Below are 16,891 nucleotides of genomic sequence, written 5' to 3' on the forward strand. Positions count from 1 at the left end.
ACCAACAGTAATAGTTGTTAGTTTAACTAACAGACCTGTTAACAGACCAACAGTAATAGTTGTTAGTTTAACTAACAGACCTGTTAACAGACCAACAGTAATAGTTGTTAGTTTAACTAACAGACCTGTTAACAGACCAACAGTAATAGTTGTTAGTTTAACTAACAGACCTGTTAACAGACCAACAGTAATAGTTGTTAGTTTAACTAGCAGACCAACAGTAATAGTTGTTAGTTTAACTAACAGACCTGTTAACAGACCAACAGTAATAGTTGTTAGTTTAACTAGCAGACCTGTTAACAGACCAACAGTAATAGTTGTTAGTTTAACTAACAGACCTGTTAACAGACCGACAGTAATAGTTGTTAGTTTAACTAACAGACCTGTTAACAGACCGACAGTAATAGTTGTTAGTTTAACTAACAGACCTGTTAACAGACCAACAGTAATAGTTGTTAGTTTAGCTAACAGACCAACAGTAATAGTTGTTAGTTTAACTAACAGACCAACAGTAATAGTTGTTAGTTTAACTAACAGATCAACAGTAATAGTTGTTAGTTTAACTAACAGACCTGTTAACAGACCAACAGTAATAGTTGTTAGTTTAACTAACAGACCTGTTAACAGACCAACAGTAATAGTTGTTAGTTTAACTAACAGACCTGTTAACAGACCAACAGTAATAGTTGTTAGTTTAACTAACAGACCAACAGTAATAGTTGTTAGTTTAACTAACAGACCGACAGTAATAGTTGTTAGTTTAACTAACAGACCAACAGTAATAGTTGTTAGTTTAACTAACAGACCTGTTAACAGACCAACAGTAATAGTTGTTAGTTTAACTAACAGACCAACAGTAATAGTTGTTAGTTTAACTAACAGACATGTTAGCAGACCAACAGTAATAGTTGTTAGTTTAACTAACAGACCTGTTAACAGACCGACAGTAATAGTTGTTAGTTTAACTAACAGACCAACAGTAATAGTTGTTAGTTTAACTAACAGACCTGTTAACAGACCAACAGTAATAGTTGTTAGTTTAACTAACAGACCTGTTAACAGACCAACAGTAATAGTTGTTAGTTTAACTAACAGACCAACAGTAATAGTTGTTAGTTTAACTAACAGACCTGTTAGCAGACCAACAGTAATAGTTGTTAGTTTAACTAACAGACCAACAGTAATAGTTGTTAGTTTAACTAACAGACCTGTTAACAGACCGACAGTAATAGTTGTTAGTTTAACTAACAGACCTGTTAACAGACCAACAGTAATAGTTGTTAGTTTAACTAACAGACCAACAGTAATAGTTGTTAGTTTAACTAACAGACCAACAGTAATAGTTGTTAGTTTAACTAACAGACCTGTTAACAGACCGACAGTAATAGTTGTTAGTTTAACTAACAGACCTGTTAACAGACCAACAGTAATAGTTGTTAGTTTAACTAACAGACCAACAGTAATAGTTGTTAGTTTAACTAACAGACCTGTTAACAGACCAACAGTAATAGTTGTTAGTTTAACTAACAGACCTGTTAGCAGACCAACAGTAATAGTTGTTAGTTTAACTAACAGACCTGTTAACAGACCAACAGTAATAGTTGTTAGTTTAACTAACAGACCTGTTAACAGACCGACAGTAATAGTTGTTAGTTTAACTAACAGACCTGTTAACAGACCAACAGTAATAGTTGTTAGTTTAACTAACAGACCAACAGTAATAGTTGTTAGTTTAACTAACAGATCAACAGTAATAGTTGTTAGTTTAACTAACAGACCTGTTAACAGACCAACAGTAATAGTTGTTAGTTTAACTAGCAGACCTGTTAACAGACCAACAGTAATAGTTGTTAGTTTAACTAACAGACCTGTTAACAGACCAACAGTAATAGTTGTTAGTTTAACTAACAGACCTGTTAACAGACCAACAGTAATAGTTGTTAGTTTAACTAACAGACCTGTTAACAGACCAACAGTAATAGTTGTTAGTTTAACTAACAGACCTGTTAACAGACCAACAGTAATAGTTGTTAGTTTAACTAACAGACCAACAGTAATAGTTGTTAGTTTAACTAACAGACCAACAGTAATAGTTGTTAGTTTAACTAACAGACCTGTTAACAGACCAACAGTAATAGTTGTTAGTTTAACTAACAGACCAACAGTAATAGTTGTTAGTTTAACTAACAGACCAACAGTAATAGTTGTTAGTTTAACTAACAGACCTGTTAACAGACCAACAGTAATAGTTGTTAGTTTAACTAACAGACCAACAGTAATAGTTGTTAGTTTAACTAACAGACCAACAGTAATAGTTGTTAGTTTAACTAACAGACCTGTTAACAGACCGACAGTAATAGTTGTTAGTTTAACTAACAGACCTGTTAACAGACCAACAGTAATAGTTGTTAGTTTAACTAACAGACCAACAGTAATAGTTGTTAGTTTAACTAACAGACCTGTTAACAGACCAACAGTAATAGTTGTTAGTTTAACTAACAGACCTGTTAACAGACCAACAGTAATAGTTGTTAGTTTAACTAACAGATCAACAGTAATAGTTGTTAGTTTAACTAACAGACCTGTTAACAGACCAACAGTAATAGTTGTTAGTTTAACTAACAGATCAACAGTAATAGTTGTTAGTTTAACTAGCAGACCTGTTAACAGACCAACAGTAATAGTTGTTAGTTTAACTAACAGACCTGTTAACAGACCAACAGTAATAGTTGTTAGTTTAACTAACAGACCTGTTAACAGACCAACAGTAATAGTTTTTAGTTTAACTAACAGACCTGTTAACAGACCAACAGTAATAGTTGTTAGTTTAACTAACAGACCTGTTAACAGACCAACAGTAATAGTTGTTAGTTTAACTAACAGACCTGTTAACAGACCAACAGTAATAGTTGTTAGTTTAACTAGCAGACCAACAGTAATAGTTGTTAGTTTAACTAACAGACCTGTTAACAGACCAACAGTAATAGTTGTTAGTTTAACTAGCAGACCTGTTAACAGACCAACAGTAATAGTTGTTAGTTTAACTAACAGACCTGTTAACAGACCGACAGTAATAGTTGTTAGTTTAACTAACAGACCTGTTAACAGACCGACAGTAATAGTTGTTAGTTTAACTAACAGACCTGTTAACAGACCAACAGTAATAGTTGTTAGTTTAGCTAACAGACCAACAGTAATAGTTGTTAGTTTAACTAACAGACCAACAGTAATAGTTGTTAGTTTAACTAACAGATCAACAGTAATAGTTGTTAGTTTAACTAACAGACCTGTTAACAGACCAACAGTAATAGTTGTTAGTTTAACTAACAGACCTGTTAACAGACCAACAGTAATAGTTGTTAGTTTAACTAACAGACCTGTTAACAGACCAACAGTAATAGTTGTTAGTTTAACTAACAGACCAACAGTAATAGTTGTTAGTTTAACTAACAGACCGACAGTAATAGTTGTTAGTTTAACTAACAGACCAACAGTAATAGTTGTTAGTTTAACTAACAGACCTGTTAACAGACCAACAGTAATAGTTGTTAGTTTAACTAACAGACCAACAGTAATAGTTGTTAGTTTAACTAACAGACATGTTAGCAGACCAACAGTAATAGTTGTTAGTTTAACTAACAGACCTGTTAACAGACCGACAGTAATAGTTGTTAGTTTAACTAACAGACCAACAGTAATAGTTGTTAGTTTAACTAACAGACCTGTTAACAGACCAACAGTAATAGTTGTTAGTTTAACTAACAGACCTGTTAACAGACCAACAGTAATAGTTGTTAGTTTAACTAACAGACCAACAGTAATAGTTGTTAGTTTAACTAACAGACCTGTTAGCAGACCAACAGTAATAGTTGTTAGTTTAACTAACAGACCAACAGTAATAGTTGTTAGTTTAACTAACAGACCTGTTAACAGACCGACAGTAATAGTTGTTAGTTTAACTAACAGACCTGTTAACAGACCAACAGTAATAGTTGTTAGTTTAACTAACAGACCAACAGTAATAGTTGTTAGTTTAACTAACAGACCAACAGTAATAGTTGTTAGTTTAACTAACAGACCTGTTAACAGACCGACAGTAATAGTTGTTAGTTTAACTAACAGACCTGTTAACAGACCAACAGTAATAGTTGTTAGTTTAACTAACAGACCAACAGTAATAGTTGTTAGTTTAACTAACAGACCTGTTAACAGACCAACAGTAATAGTTGTTAGTTTAACTAACAGACCTGTTAGCAGACCAACAGTAATAGTTGTTAGTTTAACTAACAGACCTGTTAACAGACCAACAGTAATAGTTGTTAGTTTAACTAACAGACCTGTTAACAGACCGACAGTAATAGTTGTTAGTTTAACTAACAGACCTGTTAACAGACCAACAGTAATAGTTGTTAGTTTAACTAACAGACCAACAGTAATAGTTGTTAGTTTAACTAACAGATCAACAGTAATAGTTGTTAGTTTAACTAACAGACCTGTTAACAGACCAACAGTAATAGTTGTTAGTTTAACTAGCAGACCTGTTAACAGACCAACAGTAATAGTTGTTAGTTTAACTAACAGACCTGTTAACAGACCAACAGTAATAGTTGTTAGTTTAACTAACAGACCTGTTAACAGACCAACAGTAATAGTTGTTAGTTTAACTAACAGACCTGTTAACAGACCAACAGTAATAGTTGTTAGTTTAACTAACAGACCTGTTAACAGACCAACAGTAATAGTTGTTAGTTTAACTAACAGACCAACAGTAATAGTTGTTAGTTTAACTAACAGACCTGTTAACAGACCAACAGTAATAGTTGTTAGTTTAACTAACAGACCTGTTAACAGACCAACAGTAATAGTTGTTAGTTTAACTAACAGACCAACATTAATAGTTGTTAGTTTAACTAACAGACCAACAGTAATAGTTGTTATATTAACTAACAGACCTGTTAACAGACCAACAGTAATAGTTGTTAGTTTAACTAACAGACCAACAGTAATAGTTGTTAGTTTAACTAACAGACCAACAGTAATAGTTGTTAGTTTAACTAACAGACCTGTTAACAGACCAACAGTAATAGTTGTTAGTTTAACTAACAGACCTGTTAACAGACCAACAGTAATAGTTGTTAGTTTAACTAACAGACCAACAGTAATAGTTGTTAGTTTAACTAACAGACCAACAGTAATAGTTGTTAGTTTAACTAACAGACCTGTTAACAGACCAACAGTAATAGTTGTTAGTTTAACTAACAGACCTGTTAACAGACCAACAGTAATAGTTGTTAGTTTAACTAACAGACCAACAGTAATAGTTGTTAATTTAACTAACAGACCTGTTAACAGACCAACAGTAATAGTTGTTAGTTTAACTAACAGACCTGTTAACAGACCAACAGTAATCGTTGTTAGTTTAACTAACAGACCTGTTAACAGACCAACAGTAATAGTTGTTAGTTTAACTAACAGACCTGTTAACAGACCAACAGTAATAGTTGTTAGTTTAACTAACAGACCTGTTAACAGACCAACAGTAATAGTTGTTAGTTTAACTAACAGACCTGTTAACAGACCAACAGTAATAGTTGTTAGTTTAACTAACAGACCTGTTAACAGACCAACAGTAATAGTTGTTAGTTTAACTAGCAGACCTGTTAACAGACCAACAGTAATAGTTGTTAGTTTAACTAACAGACCTGTTAACAGACCAACAGTAATAGTTGTTAGTTTAACTAACAGACCTGTTAACAGACCAACAGTAATAGTTGTTAGTTTAACTAACAGACCTGTTAACAGACCAACAGTAATAGTTGTTAGTTTAACTAACAGACCAACAGTAATAGTTGTTAGTTTAACTAACAGACCAACAGTAATAGTTGTTAGTTTAACTAACAGACCTGTTAACAGACCAACAGTAATAGTTGTTAGTTTAACTAACAGACCTGTTAACAGACCAACAGTAATAGTTGTTAGTTTAACTAACAGACCAACAGTAATAGTTGTTAGTTTAACTAACAGACCAACAGTAATAGTTGTTAGTTTAACTAACAGACCTGTTAACAGACCAACAGTAATAGTTGTTAGTTTAACTAACAGACCTGTTAACAGACCAACAGTAATAGTTGTTAGTTTAACTAACAGACCAACAGTAATAGTTGTTAGTTTAACTAACAGACATGTTAGCAGACCAACAGTAATAGTTGTTAGTTTAACTAACAGACCTGTTAACAGACCGACAGTAATAGTTGTTAGTTTAACTAACAGACCAACAGTAATAGTTGTTAGTTTAACTAACAGACCTGTTAACAGACCAACAGTAATAGTTGTTAGTTTAACTAACAGACCTGTTAACAGACCAACAGTAATAGTTGTTAGTTTAACTAACAGACCAACAGTAATAGTTGTTAGTTTAACTAACAGACCTGTTAGCAGACCAACAGTAATAGTTGTTAGTTTAACTAACAGACCAACAGTAATAGTTGTTAGTTTAACTAACAGACCTGTTAACAGACCGACAGTAATAGTTGTTAGTTTAACTAACAGACCTGTTAACAGACCAACAGTAATAGTTGTTAGTTTAACTAACAGACCAACAGTAATAGTTGTTAGTTTAACTAACAGACCAACAGTAATAGTTGTTAGTTTAACTAACAGACCTGTTAACAGACCGACAGTAATAGTTGTTAGTTTAACTAACAGACCTGTTAACAGACCAACAGTAATAGTTGTTAGTTTAACTAACAGACCAACAGTAATAGTTGTTAGTTTAACTAACAGACCTGTTAACAGACCAACAGTAATAGTTGTTAGTTTAACTAACAGACCTGTTAGCAGACCAACAGTAATAGTTGTTAGTTTAACTAACAGACCTGTTAACAGACCAACAGTAATAGTTGTTAGTTTAACTAACAGACCTGTTAACAGACCGACAGTAATAGTTGTTAGTTTAACTAACAGACCTGTTAACAGACCAACAGTAATAGTTGTTAGTTTAACTAACAGACCAACAGTAATAGTTGTTAGTTTAACTAACAGATCAACAGTAATAGTTGTTAGTTTAACTAACAGACCTGTTAACAGACCAACAGTAATAGTTGTTAGTTTAACTAGCAGACCTGTTAACAGACCAACAGTAATAGTTGTTAGTTTAACTAACAGACCTGTTAACAGACCAACAGTAATAGTTGTTAGTTTAACTAACAGACCTGTTAACAGACCAACAGTAATAGTTGTTAGTTTAACTAACAGACCTGTTAACAGACCAACAGTAATAGTTGTTAGTTTAACTAACAGACCTGTTAACAGACCAACAGTAATAGTTGTTAGTTTAACTAACAGACCAACAGTAATAGTTGTTAGTTTAACTAACAGACCTGTTAACAGACCAACAGTAATAGTTGTTAGTTTAACTAACAGACCTGTTAACAGACCAAGAGTAATAGTTGTTAGTTTAACTAACAGACCAACAGTAATAGTTGTTAATTTAACTAACAGACCTGTTAACAGACCAACAGTAATAGTTGTTAGTTTAACTAACAGACCTGTTAACAGACCAACAGTAATAGTTGTTAGTTTAACTAACAGACCAACAGTAATAGTTGTTAGTTTAACTAACAGACCAACAGTAATAGTTGTTAGTTTAACTAACAGACCTGTTAACAGACCAACAGTAATAGTTGTTAGTTTAACTAACAGACCTGTTAACAGACCAACAGTAATAGTTGTTAGTTTAACTAACAGACCAACAGTAATAGTTGTTAGTTTAACTAACAGACCAACAGTAATAGTTGTTAGTTTAACTAACAGACCTGTTAACAGACCAACAGTAATAGTTGTTAGTTTAACTAACAGACCTGTTAACAGACCAACAGTAATAGTTGTTAGTTTAACTAACAGACCAACAGTAATAGTTGTTAATTTAACTAACAGACCTGTTAACAGACCAACAGTAATAGTTGTTAGTTTAACTAACAGACCTGTTAACAGACCAACAGTAATCGTTGTTAGTTTAACTAACAGACCTGTTAACAGACCAACAGTAATAGTTGTTAGTTTAACTAACAGACCTGTTAACAGACCAACAGTAATAGTTGTTAGTTTAACTAACAGACCTGTTAACAGACCAACAGTAATAGTTGTTAGTTTAACTAACAGACCTGTTAACAGACCAACAGTAATAGTTGTTAGTTTAACTAACAGACCTGTTAACAGACCAACAGTAATAGTTGTTAGTTTAACTAACAGACCTGTTAACAGACCAACAGTAATAGTTGTTAGTTTAACTAACAGACCTGTTAACAGACCAACAGTAATAGTTGTTAGTTTAACTAACAGACCTGTTAACAGACCAACAGTAATAGTTGTTAGTTTAACTAACAGACCTGTTAACAGACCAACAGTAATAGTTGTTAGTTTAACTAACAGACCTGTTAACAGACCAACAGTAATAGTTGTTAGTTTAACTAACAGACCTGTTAACAGACCAACAGTAATAGTTGTTAGTTTAACTAACAGACCTGTTAACAGACCAACAGTATTAGTTGTTAGTTTAACTAACAGACCTGTTAACAGACCAACAGTAATAGTTGTTAGTTTAACTAACAGACCTGTTAACAGACCAACAGTAATAGTTGTTAGTTTAACTAACAGACCTGTTAACAGACCAACAGTAATAGTTGTTAGTTTAACTAACAGACCAACAGTAATAGTTGTTAGTTTAACTAACAGACCAACAGTAATAGTTGTTAGTTTAACTAACAGACCAACAGTAATAGTTGTTAGTTTAACTAACAGACCTGTTAACAGACCAACCGTAATAGTTGTTAGTTTAACTAACAGACCTGTTAACAGACCAACAGTAATAGTTGTTAGTTTAACTAACAGACCTGTTAACAGACCAACAGTAATAGTTGTTAGTTTAACTAACAGACCTGTTAACAGACCAACAGTAATAGTTGTTAGTTTAACTAACAGACCTGTTAACAGACCAACAGTAATAGTTGTTAGTTTAACTAACAGACCAACAGTAATAGTTGTTAGTTTAACTAACAGACCTGTTAACAGACCAACAGTAATAGTTGTTAGTTTAACTAACAGACCTGTTAACAGACCGACAGTAATAGTTGTTAATTTAACTAACAGACCAACAGTAATAGTTGTTAGTTTAACTAACAGACCAACAGTAATAGTTGTTAGTTTAACTAGCAGACCTGTTAACAGACCAACAGTAATAGTTGTTAGTTTAACTAACAGACCTGTTAACAGACCAACAGTAATAGTTGTTAGTTTAACTAACAGACCTGTTAACAGATCAACAGTAATAGTTGTTAGTTTAACTAACAGACCTGTTAACAGATCAACAGTAATAGTTGTTAGTTTAACTAACAGACCTGTTAACAGATCAACAGTAATAGTTGTTAGTTTAACTAACAGACTTGTTAACAGACCAACAGTAATAGTTGTTAGTTTAACTAACAGACCAACAGTAATAGTTGTTAGTTTAACTAACAGACCTGTTAACAGACCAACAGTAATAGTTGTTAGTTTAACTAACAGATCAACAGTAATAGTTGTTAGTTTAACTAACAGACCTGTTAACAGATCAACAGTAATAGTTGTTAGTTTAACTAACAGACCTGTTAACAGATCAACAGTAATAGTTGTTAGTTTAACTAACAGACTTGTTAACAGACCAACAGTAATAGTTGTTAGTTTAACTAACAGACCAACAGTAATAGTTGTTAGTTTAACTAACAGACCTGTTAACAGACCAACAGTAATAGTTGTTAGTTTAACTAACAGACCTGTTAACAGATCAACAGTAATAGTTGTTAGTTTAACTAACAGACCTGTTAACAGACCAACAGTAATAGTTGTTAGTTTAACTAACAGACCAACAGTAATAGTTGTTAGTTTAACTAACAGACCTGTTAACAGACCAACAGTAATAGTTGTTAGTTTAACTAACAGACCAACAGTAATAGTTGTTAGTTTAACTAACAGACCTGTTAACAGACCAACAGTAATAGTTGTTAGTTTAACTAACAGACCTGTTAACAGATCAACAGTAATAGTTGTTAGTTTAACTAACAGACCTGTTAACAGACCAACAGTAATAGTTGTTAGTTTAACTAACAGACCAACAGTAATAGTTGTTAGTTTAACTAACAGACCTGTTAACAGACCAACAGTAATAGTTGTTAGTTTAACTAACAGACCAACAGTAATAGTTGTTAGTTTAACTAACAGACCAACAGTAATAGTTGTTAGTTTAACTAACAGACCTGTTAACAGACCAACAGTAATAGTTGTTAGTTTAACTAACAGACCTGTTAACAGACCAACAGTAATAGTTGTTAGTTTAACTAACAGACCTGTTAACAGACCAACAGTAATAGTTGTTAGTTTAACTAACAGACCTGTTAACAGACCAACAGTAATAGTTGTTAGTTTAACTAACAGACCAACAGTAATAGTTGTTAGTTTAACTAACAGACCAACAGTAATAGTTGTTAGTTTAACTAACAGACCTGTTAACAGACCAACAGTAATAGTTGTTAGTTTAACTAACAGACCTGTTAACAGACCAACAGTAATAGTTGTTAGTTTAACTAACAGACCAACAGTAATAGTTATTAGTTTAACTAACAGACCTGTTAACAGACCAACAGTAATAGTTGTTAGTTTAACTAACAGACCAACAGTAATAGTTGTTAGTTTAACTAACAGACCAACAGTAATAGTTGTTAGTTTAACTAACAGACCTGTTAACAGACCAACAGTAATAGTTGTTAGTTTAACTAACAGACCTGTTAACAGACCAACAGTAATAGTTGTTAGTTTAACTAACAGACCTGTTAACAGACCAACAGTAATAGTTGTTAGTTTAACTAACAGACCAACAGTAATAGTTGTTAGTTTAACTAACAGACCTGTTAACAGACCAACAGTAATAGTTGTTAGTTTAACTAACAGACCTGTTAACAGATCAACAGTAATAGTTGTTAGTTTAACTAACAGACCTGTTAACAGACCAACAGTAATAGTTGTTAGTTTAACTAACAGACCAACAGTAATAGTTGTTAGTTTAACTAACAGACCTGTTAACAGACCAACAGTAATAGTTGTTAGTTTAACTAACAGACCAACAGTAATAGTTGTTAGTTTAACTAACAGACCAACAGTAATAGTTGTTAGTTTAACTAACAGACCTGTTAACAGACCAACAGTAATAGTTGTTAGTTTAACTAACAGACCTGTTAACAGACCAACAGTAATAGTTGTTAGTTTAACTAACAGACCTGTTAACAGACCAACAGTAATAGTTGTTAGTTTAACTAACAGACCTGTTAACAGACCAACAGTAATAGTTGTTAGTTTAACTAACAGACCAACAGTAATAGTTGTTAGTTTAACTAACAGACCAACAGTAATAGTTGTTAGTTTAACTAACAGACCTGTTAACAGACCAACAGTAATAGTTGTTAGTTTAACTAACAGACCTGTTAACAGACCAACAGTAATAGTTGTTAGTTTAACTAACAGACCAACAGTAATAGTTATTAGTTTAACTAACAGACCTGTTAACAGACCAACAGTAATAGTTGTTAGTTTAACTAACAGACCAACAGTAATAGTTGTTAGTTTAACTAACAGACCAACAGTAATAGTTGTTAGTTTAACTAACAGACCTGTTAACAGACCAACAGTAATAGTTGTTAGTTTAACTAACAGACCTGTTAACAGACCAACAGTAATAGTTGTTAGTTTAACTAACAGACCTGTTAACAGACCAACAGTAATAGTTGTTAGTTTAACTAACAGACCAACAGTAATAGTTGTTAGTTTAACTAACAGACCAACAGTAATAGTTGTTAGTTTAACTAACAGACCTGTTAACAGACCAACAGTAATAGTTGTTAGTTTAACTAACAGACCTGTTAACAGACCAACAGTAATAGTTGTTAGTTTAACTAACAGACCTGTTAACAGACCAACAGTAATAGTTGTTAGTTTAACTAACAGACCTGTTAACAGACCAACAGTAATAGTTGTTAGTTTAACTAACAGACCTGTTAACAGACCAACAGTAATAGTTGTTAGTTTAACTAACAGACCTGTTAACAGACCAACAGTAATAGTTGTTAGTTTAACTAACAGACCAACAGTAATAGTTGTTAGTTTAACTAACAGACCTGTTAACAGACCAACAGTAATAGTTGTTAGTTTAACTAACAGACCTGTTAACAGACCAACAGTAATAGTTGTTAGTTTAACTAAGAGACCAACAGTAATAGTTGTTAGTTTAACTAACAGACCAACAGTAATAGTTGTTAGTTTAACTAACAGACCAACAGTAATAGTTGTTAGTTTAACTAACAGACCAACAGTAATAGTTGTTAGTTTAACTAACAGACCTGTTAACAGACCAACAGTAATAGTTGTTAGTTTAACTAACAGACCAACAGTAATAGTTGTTAGTTTGACTTGTAAATGAACAGCATCGTCTTCATATTGTCACTGTATCATTCATTATGGAATATGACCAGGCCTCTACACTACGGCACCACACCACTACTACACATGACCAGGCCTCTTCAGCAACAATCTCAACGTTACAACTCCAGATAACATAAAAGGTGAACGTTTAAGCAAACCGTTTGTTTTCTCCTAATTAATCTCAGTCCGGTTTTACCTGATGCTCAGCTGAAAGTCTTTAAACAGCAGACTGGTTCTGTAGTCTGTAGGTCTCTAATCCAATGTTTCAGACCAGAGTTCTGGTCCCTATTGGGGTTGATTTAAAACTCACACCAATCAGAACTCCTCTCACCCTGATCAACCAATCACAACACAGATAGGACGCATCACAGGCCACTCCTTCGCCCTGCGGTGGGTTGTTCTGAAACCTGTGGTTGGGGGTGGGTGTGTTAAACTCCTGAACAGATGGTTTTAAAATGTTTTCATTTCACAGTTTTATTATACAACTCTGTTATTCTGAGACAGCTGATTGGACAGGATATTTCTACATTATGATGTCTGGGGATGTGTTGTTGGGTTCAAACCGGTGGTCCTCTCCTTCACTCCTGGAGTGGTCTTCTCCTCTCCTTCTCCTCTGGAGTGGTCTTCTCCTCTCCTTCACTCCTGGAGTGGTCTTCTCCTCTCCTTCACTCCTGGAGTGGTCTTCTCCTCTCCTTCACCCCTGGAGTGGTCTTCTCCTCTCCTTCACCCCTGGAGAGGTCTTCTCCTCTCCTTCACCCCTGGAGAGGTCTTCTCCTCTCCTTCACCCCTGGAGTGGTCTTCTCCTCTCCTTCACTCCTGGAGTGGTCTTCTCCTCTCCTTCACTCCTGGAGTGGTCTTCTCTTCTCCTTCTCCCCTGGAGTGGTCTTCTCCTCTCCTTCTCCCCTGGAGTGGTCTTCTCCTCTCCTTCACTCCTGGAGTGGTCTTCCCCTCTCCTTCACTCCTGAAGTGGTCTTCTCCTGTCCTTCACTCCTGGAGTGGTCTTCTCCTCTCCTTCACTCCTGGAGTGGTCTTCTCCTCTCCTTCTCCCCTGGAGTCGTCTTCTCCTCTCCTTCACTCCTGGAGTGGTCTTCTCCTCTCCTCCCCGTTCCTCTCCTTCACTCCTGGAGTGGTCTTCTCCTCTCCTTCTCCCCTGGAGTGGTCTTCTCCTTGCTTCCCCTGATCCTCTCCAGGAGGTGTTATGTGGTATGTGGTCTTCTCCTCTCCTCCCTGCTCCTCTCCAGGAGGTGTTATGTGGTATGTGGTCTTCTCCTCTCCTCCCTGCTCCTTTCCAGGAGGTGTTATGTGGTATGTGGTCTTCTCCTCTCCTCCCTGCTCCTCTCCAGGAGGTGTTATGTGGTTTGTGTGACTAGGACAGGGTCAGAGCGGGACCTAGACTGTGGCTTGGTTTATAGGACCATAGAGACGGGATCACACCCAAAACTGAACAAAACACAAATGCCCACTGTCTCTGTTTGTTTCATATTCGCCCCCTCCAGCACCACCCCAACACCAACAAGTTAAAATTGAGCGTTCCTTTGTTTAGTAGTACAAAAAGATGGCGGAAGATGAGTGTTAAACATGACATCATCAGGAGGCAATGCCTACATGGTTAAAATCACACAAAGCACAACAATGATGTCATTGAAAATGAAATTGAAATGTAAGTTTAAGTGTGTGTGTGTGTGATCATATAAACCCATTTAAAAGGCCTCTACGTTACACAAGTCACTTGGCCAGTGTTTTATTGTGGAACACTTTATTTACTAGTAAACATGAAAAACACAACTGTAAAATGAGACACACATAGAAAAGCACATATTAGATATCTATATAAAATATATCTATAATCTATATAAAAAGGTACTATTGCAGTCCTACAAGCTTGAGACATAGTATGACATCTGGCTCTGGTTCTCTCTCTCTCTCTGTCTGGTTCTCTCTCTCTCTGTCTGGTTCTCTCTCTCTCTGTCTTGTTCTCTCTCCCTTGGTCTTGTTCTCTTCCTCTCTCTCTCTCTCTGTCTTCCTCTCTCTGTCTCTCTCTCTCTCTCTCTATCTGTCTCCCTGTCTCTCTCTCTCTCTCTATCTGTCTCTCTCTCTCTCTCTCTCTCTTCCTCTGTCTTGTCTCTCTGTCTCTCTCTGTCTCTCTCTCTCTCTCCTCTCTGTCTCTCTGTCTCTCTCTCTCTCTCTCTCTCTGTCTTCCTCTGTCTCTCCTCTCTCTCTCTGTCTTCCTCTGTCTTGTTGTCTCTCCTCTCTCTCTCTGTCTTCCTCTGTCTTGTTGTCTCTCCTCTCTCTCTCTCTCGCTGCCTAGCTGGTACTAGAGTCACTGCCGTTATTTGTCTGTGGAGATTGATTCACTTTAACTTTTAGAATCACTTAGAATCACTAGAGTTGCTTGACTCACTTGAATTGCCAGAATCATTTGAATCACTAGAGTCACTTGAATCACTTGAGTCACTTGAGTCGCTAGAGTCGCTAGAATCGCTTGAGTCACTAGAATCACTTGAGTCGCTAGAATCACTTGAATTACTAGAGTCACTTGAATCACTAGAGTCACTTGAGTCGCTAGAGTCGCTAGAATCACTTGAGTCGCTAGAATCGCTAGAATCACTTGAGTCGCTAGAATCGCTTGAGTCGCTAGAATCGCTTGAGTCGCTAGAATCGCTTGAGTCGCTAGAATCACTTGAGTCGCTAGAATCGCTAGAGTCACTAGAGTCGCTAGAGTCGCTAGAGTCACTAGAGTCGCTTGAATCGCTAGAGTCACTAGAGTCACTAGAGTCACTAGAGTCACTAGAGTCGCTAGAGTCGCTAGAATCACTTGAGTTGCTGGAATCACTTGAATCACTAGAGTCACTTGACTTGGAGGAATCGCTTGAATCACTAGAGGTGTTAGAGTCACTTGAATCACTAGAGGTGTTAGAGTCACTTGAATCACTAGAGGTGTTAGAGTCAACAGAATCACTTGATTTGGAGGAGTCATTGTGATCTGTCGGGTCTTTCCCGGTATGCGATTCACTGCCGGGTGAGTCCCTCTGCATCCCATAATCACCAAACTCCTCCCCTAGCAACCGGTCCTCACTGTAACCAGGAAGAGTTTTATAGGACATTGTCAGCTCCTCCTCTGTAATGTCATTGCTGGCGATGTCATCAACCTTGAGACTACGCCCCCTCCTCACGTACGTAGGTCTGGGAGAGGGGCCACTGTCCTGTGCTCTGGTTGGTTGAGGGAACGTGGTAGGCGTGACTCCCGGAAACCCCTCTAAGGCGAGACCCCACCCCTTTCTACTGTCCTGGCCAGTCCGGGCTGAGCTGCCGTCTGGGTCCTCTCCTCTCTCGTGACCCTCTCCTATCCCCCAGGGGCTGACGCCAGACAGGGGGGAGGCTTGCCACTGCAAGACACAGACAACAGGTCATGGTAATGCATTTAATACTCTCTCTCTCAAAGCTGGTGGCAGTGTTGTCATCTCCACTACCCTCAGAAACTGACATCAACTACTCTATCTGGACCTACAGGAGGAGAGATCTTTAACACCATCCTTATCACCATTATCATCATCATGACCCTCATCCTCACCATCATCACCACCACCATCCTTATCACCATGACCCCCATCCTCATCATCCTCATCACCATCATCTTCATCATCATCACCATCCTCATCACCACCACCACCATCATCATCATCCTCATCATCATCCTCATCATCATCATCACCATCCTCATCACCACCATCACCACCACCACCATCATCATCGTCACCATCCTCATCATCATCACCATCCTCATCACTATCACCACCACCACCATCATCATCATCCTCATCATCATCCTCATCATCATCATCACCATCCTCATCACCACCATCACCACCACCACCATCATCATCACCATCCTCATCATCATCACCATCCTCACCACCATGACCACCACCACCACCACCATCACCACCACCACCATCATCATCATCCTCATCATCATCACCATCATCCTAATCACTATCCTCATCATCATCACCATCCCCACCACCACCATCATCATCATCCTCATCATCATCACCATCCTCATCATCATCACCATCATCATCATCACCATCCTCATCATCATCACCATCATCATCACCATCCTCATCACCACCATCACCATCATCACCATCATCATCATCATCCTCATCATCATCACCATCCTCATCACCACCATCACCATCCCCACCATCATCATCATCCTCATCATCATCACCATCCTCATCATCATCACCATCCTCACCATCACCACCATCCTCATCATCACCATCATCATCATCAGGCTACTTACCGGCAGGCTGTTCACAGATGCAGTCCAGATCAGCAGAAGCAGTTTGATCTTCATCATGTCGTCTCTCACTGTCAGGTA

At 36.5% G+C, this 16,891-nt stretch overlaps 1 protein-coding gene across 1 annotated transcript; it reads right to left on the minus strand.

Moving 5' to 3' along the window:
- Nucleotides 1-14,754: 14,754 nt before the first annotated feature.
- LOC118942816 (dentin sialophosphoprotein-like) lies at nt 14,755-16,867 on the minus strand. The gene is made up of 2 exons (XM_036956536.1): nt 16,814-16,867; nt 14,755-15,908 (listed from the first exon to the last, which is right to left on the minus strand). Exons 1-2 carry the CDS (start codon nt 16,865-16,867, stop codon nt 14,874-14,876), a joined length of 1,089 nt encoding a protein of 362 aa, XP_036812431.1. The 3' UTR covers nt 14,755-14,873.
- Nucleotides 16,868-16,891: the final 24 nt, after the last annotated feature.

The sequence above is a fragment of the Oncorhynchus mykiss genome, chromosome 21 (assembly GCF_013265735.2).
Source record: "Oncorhynchus mykiss isolate Arlee chromosome 21, USDA_OmykA_1.1, whole genome shotgun sequence".
Lineage (NCBI taxonomy): Eukaryota > Metazoa > Chordata > Actinopteri > Salmoniformes > Salmonidae > Oncorhynchus > Oncorhynchus mykiss.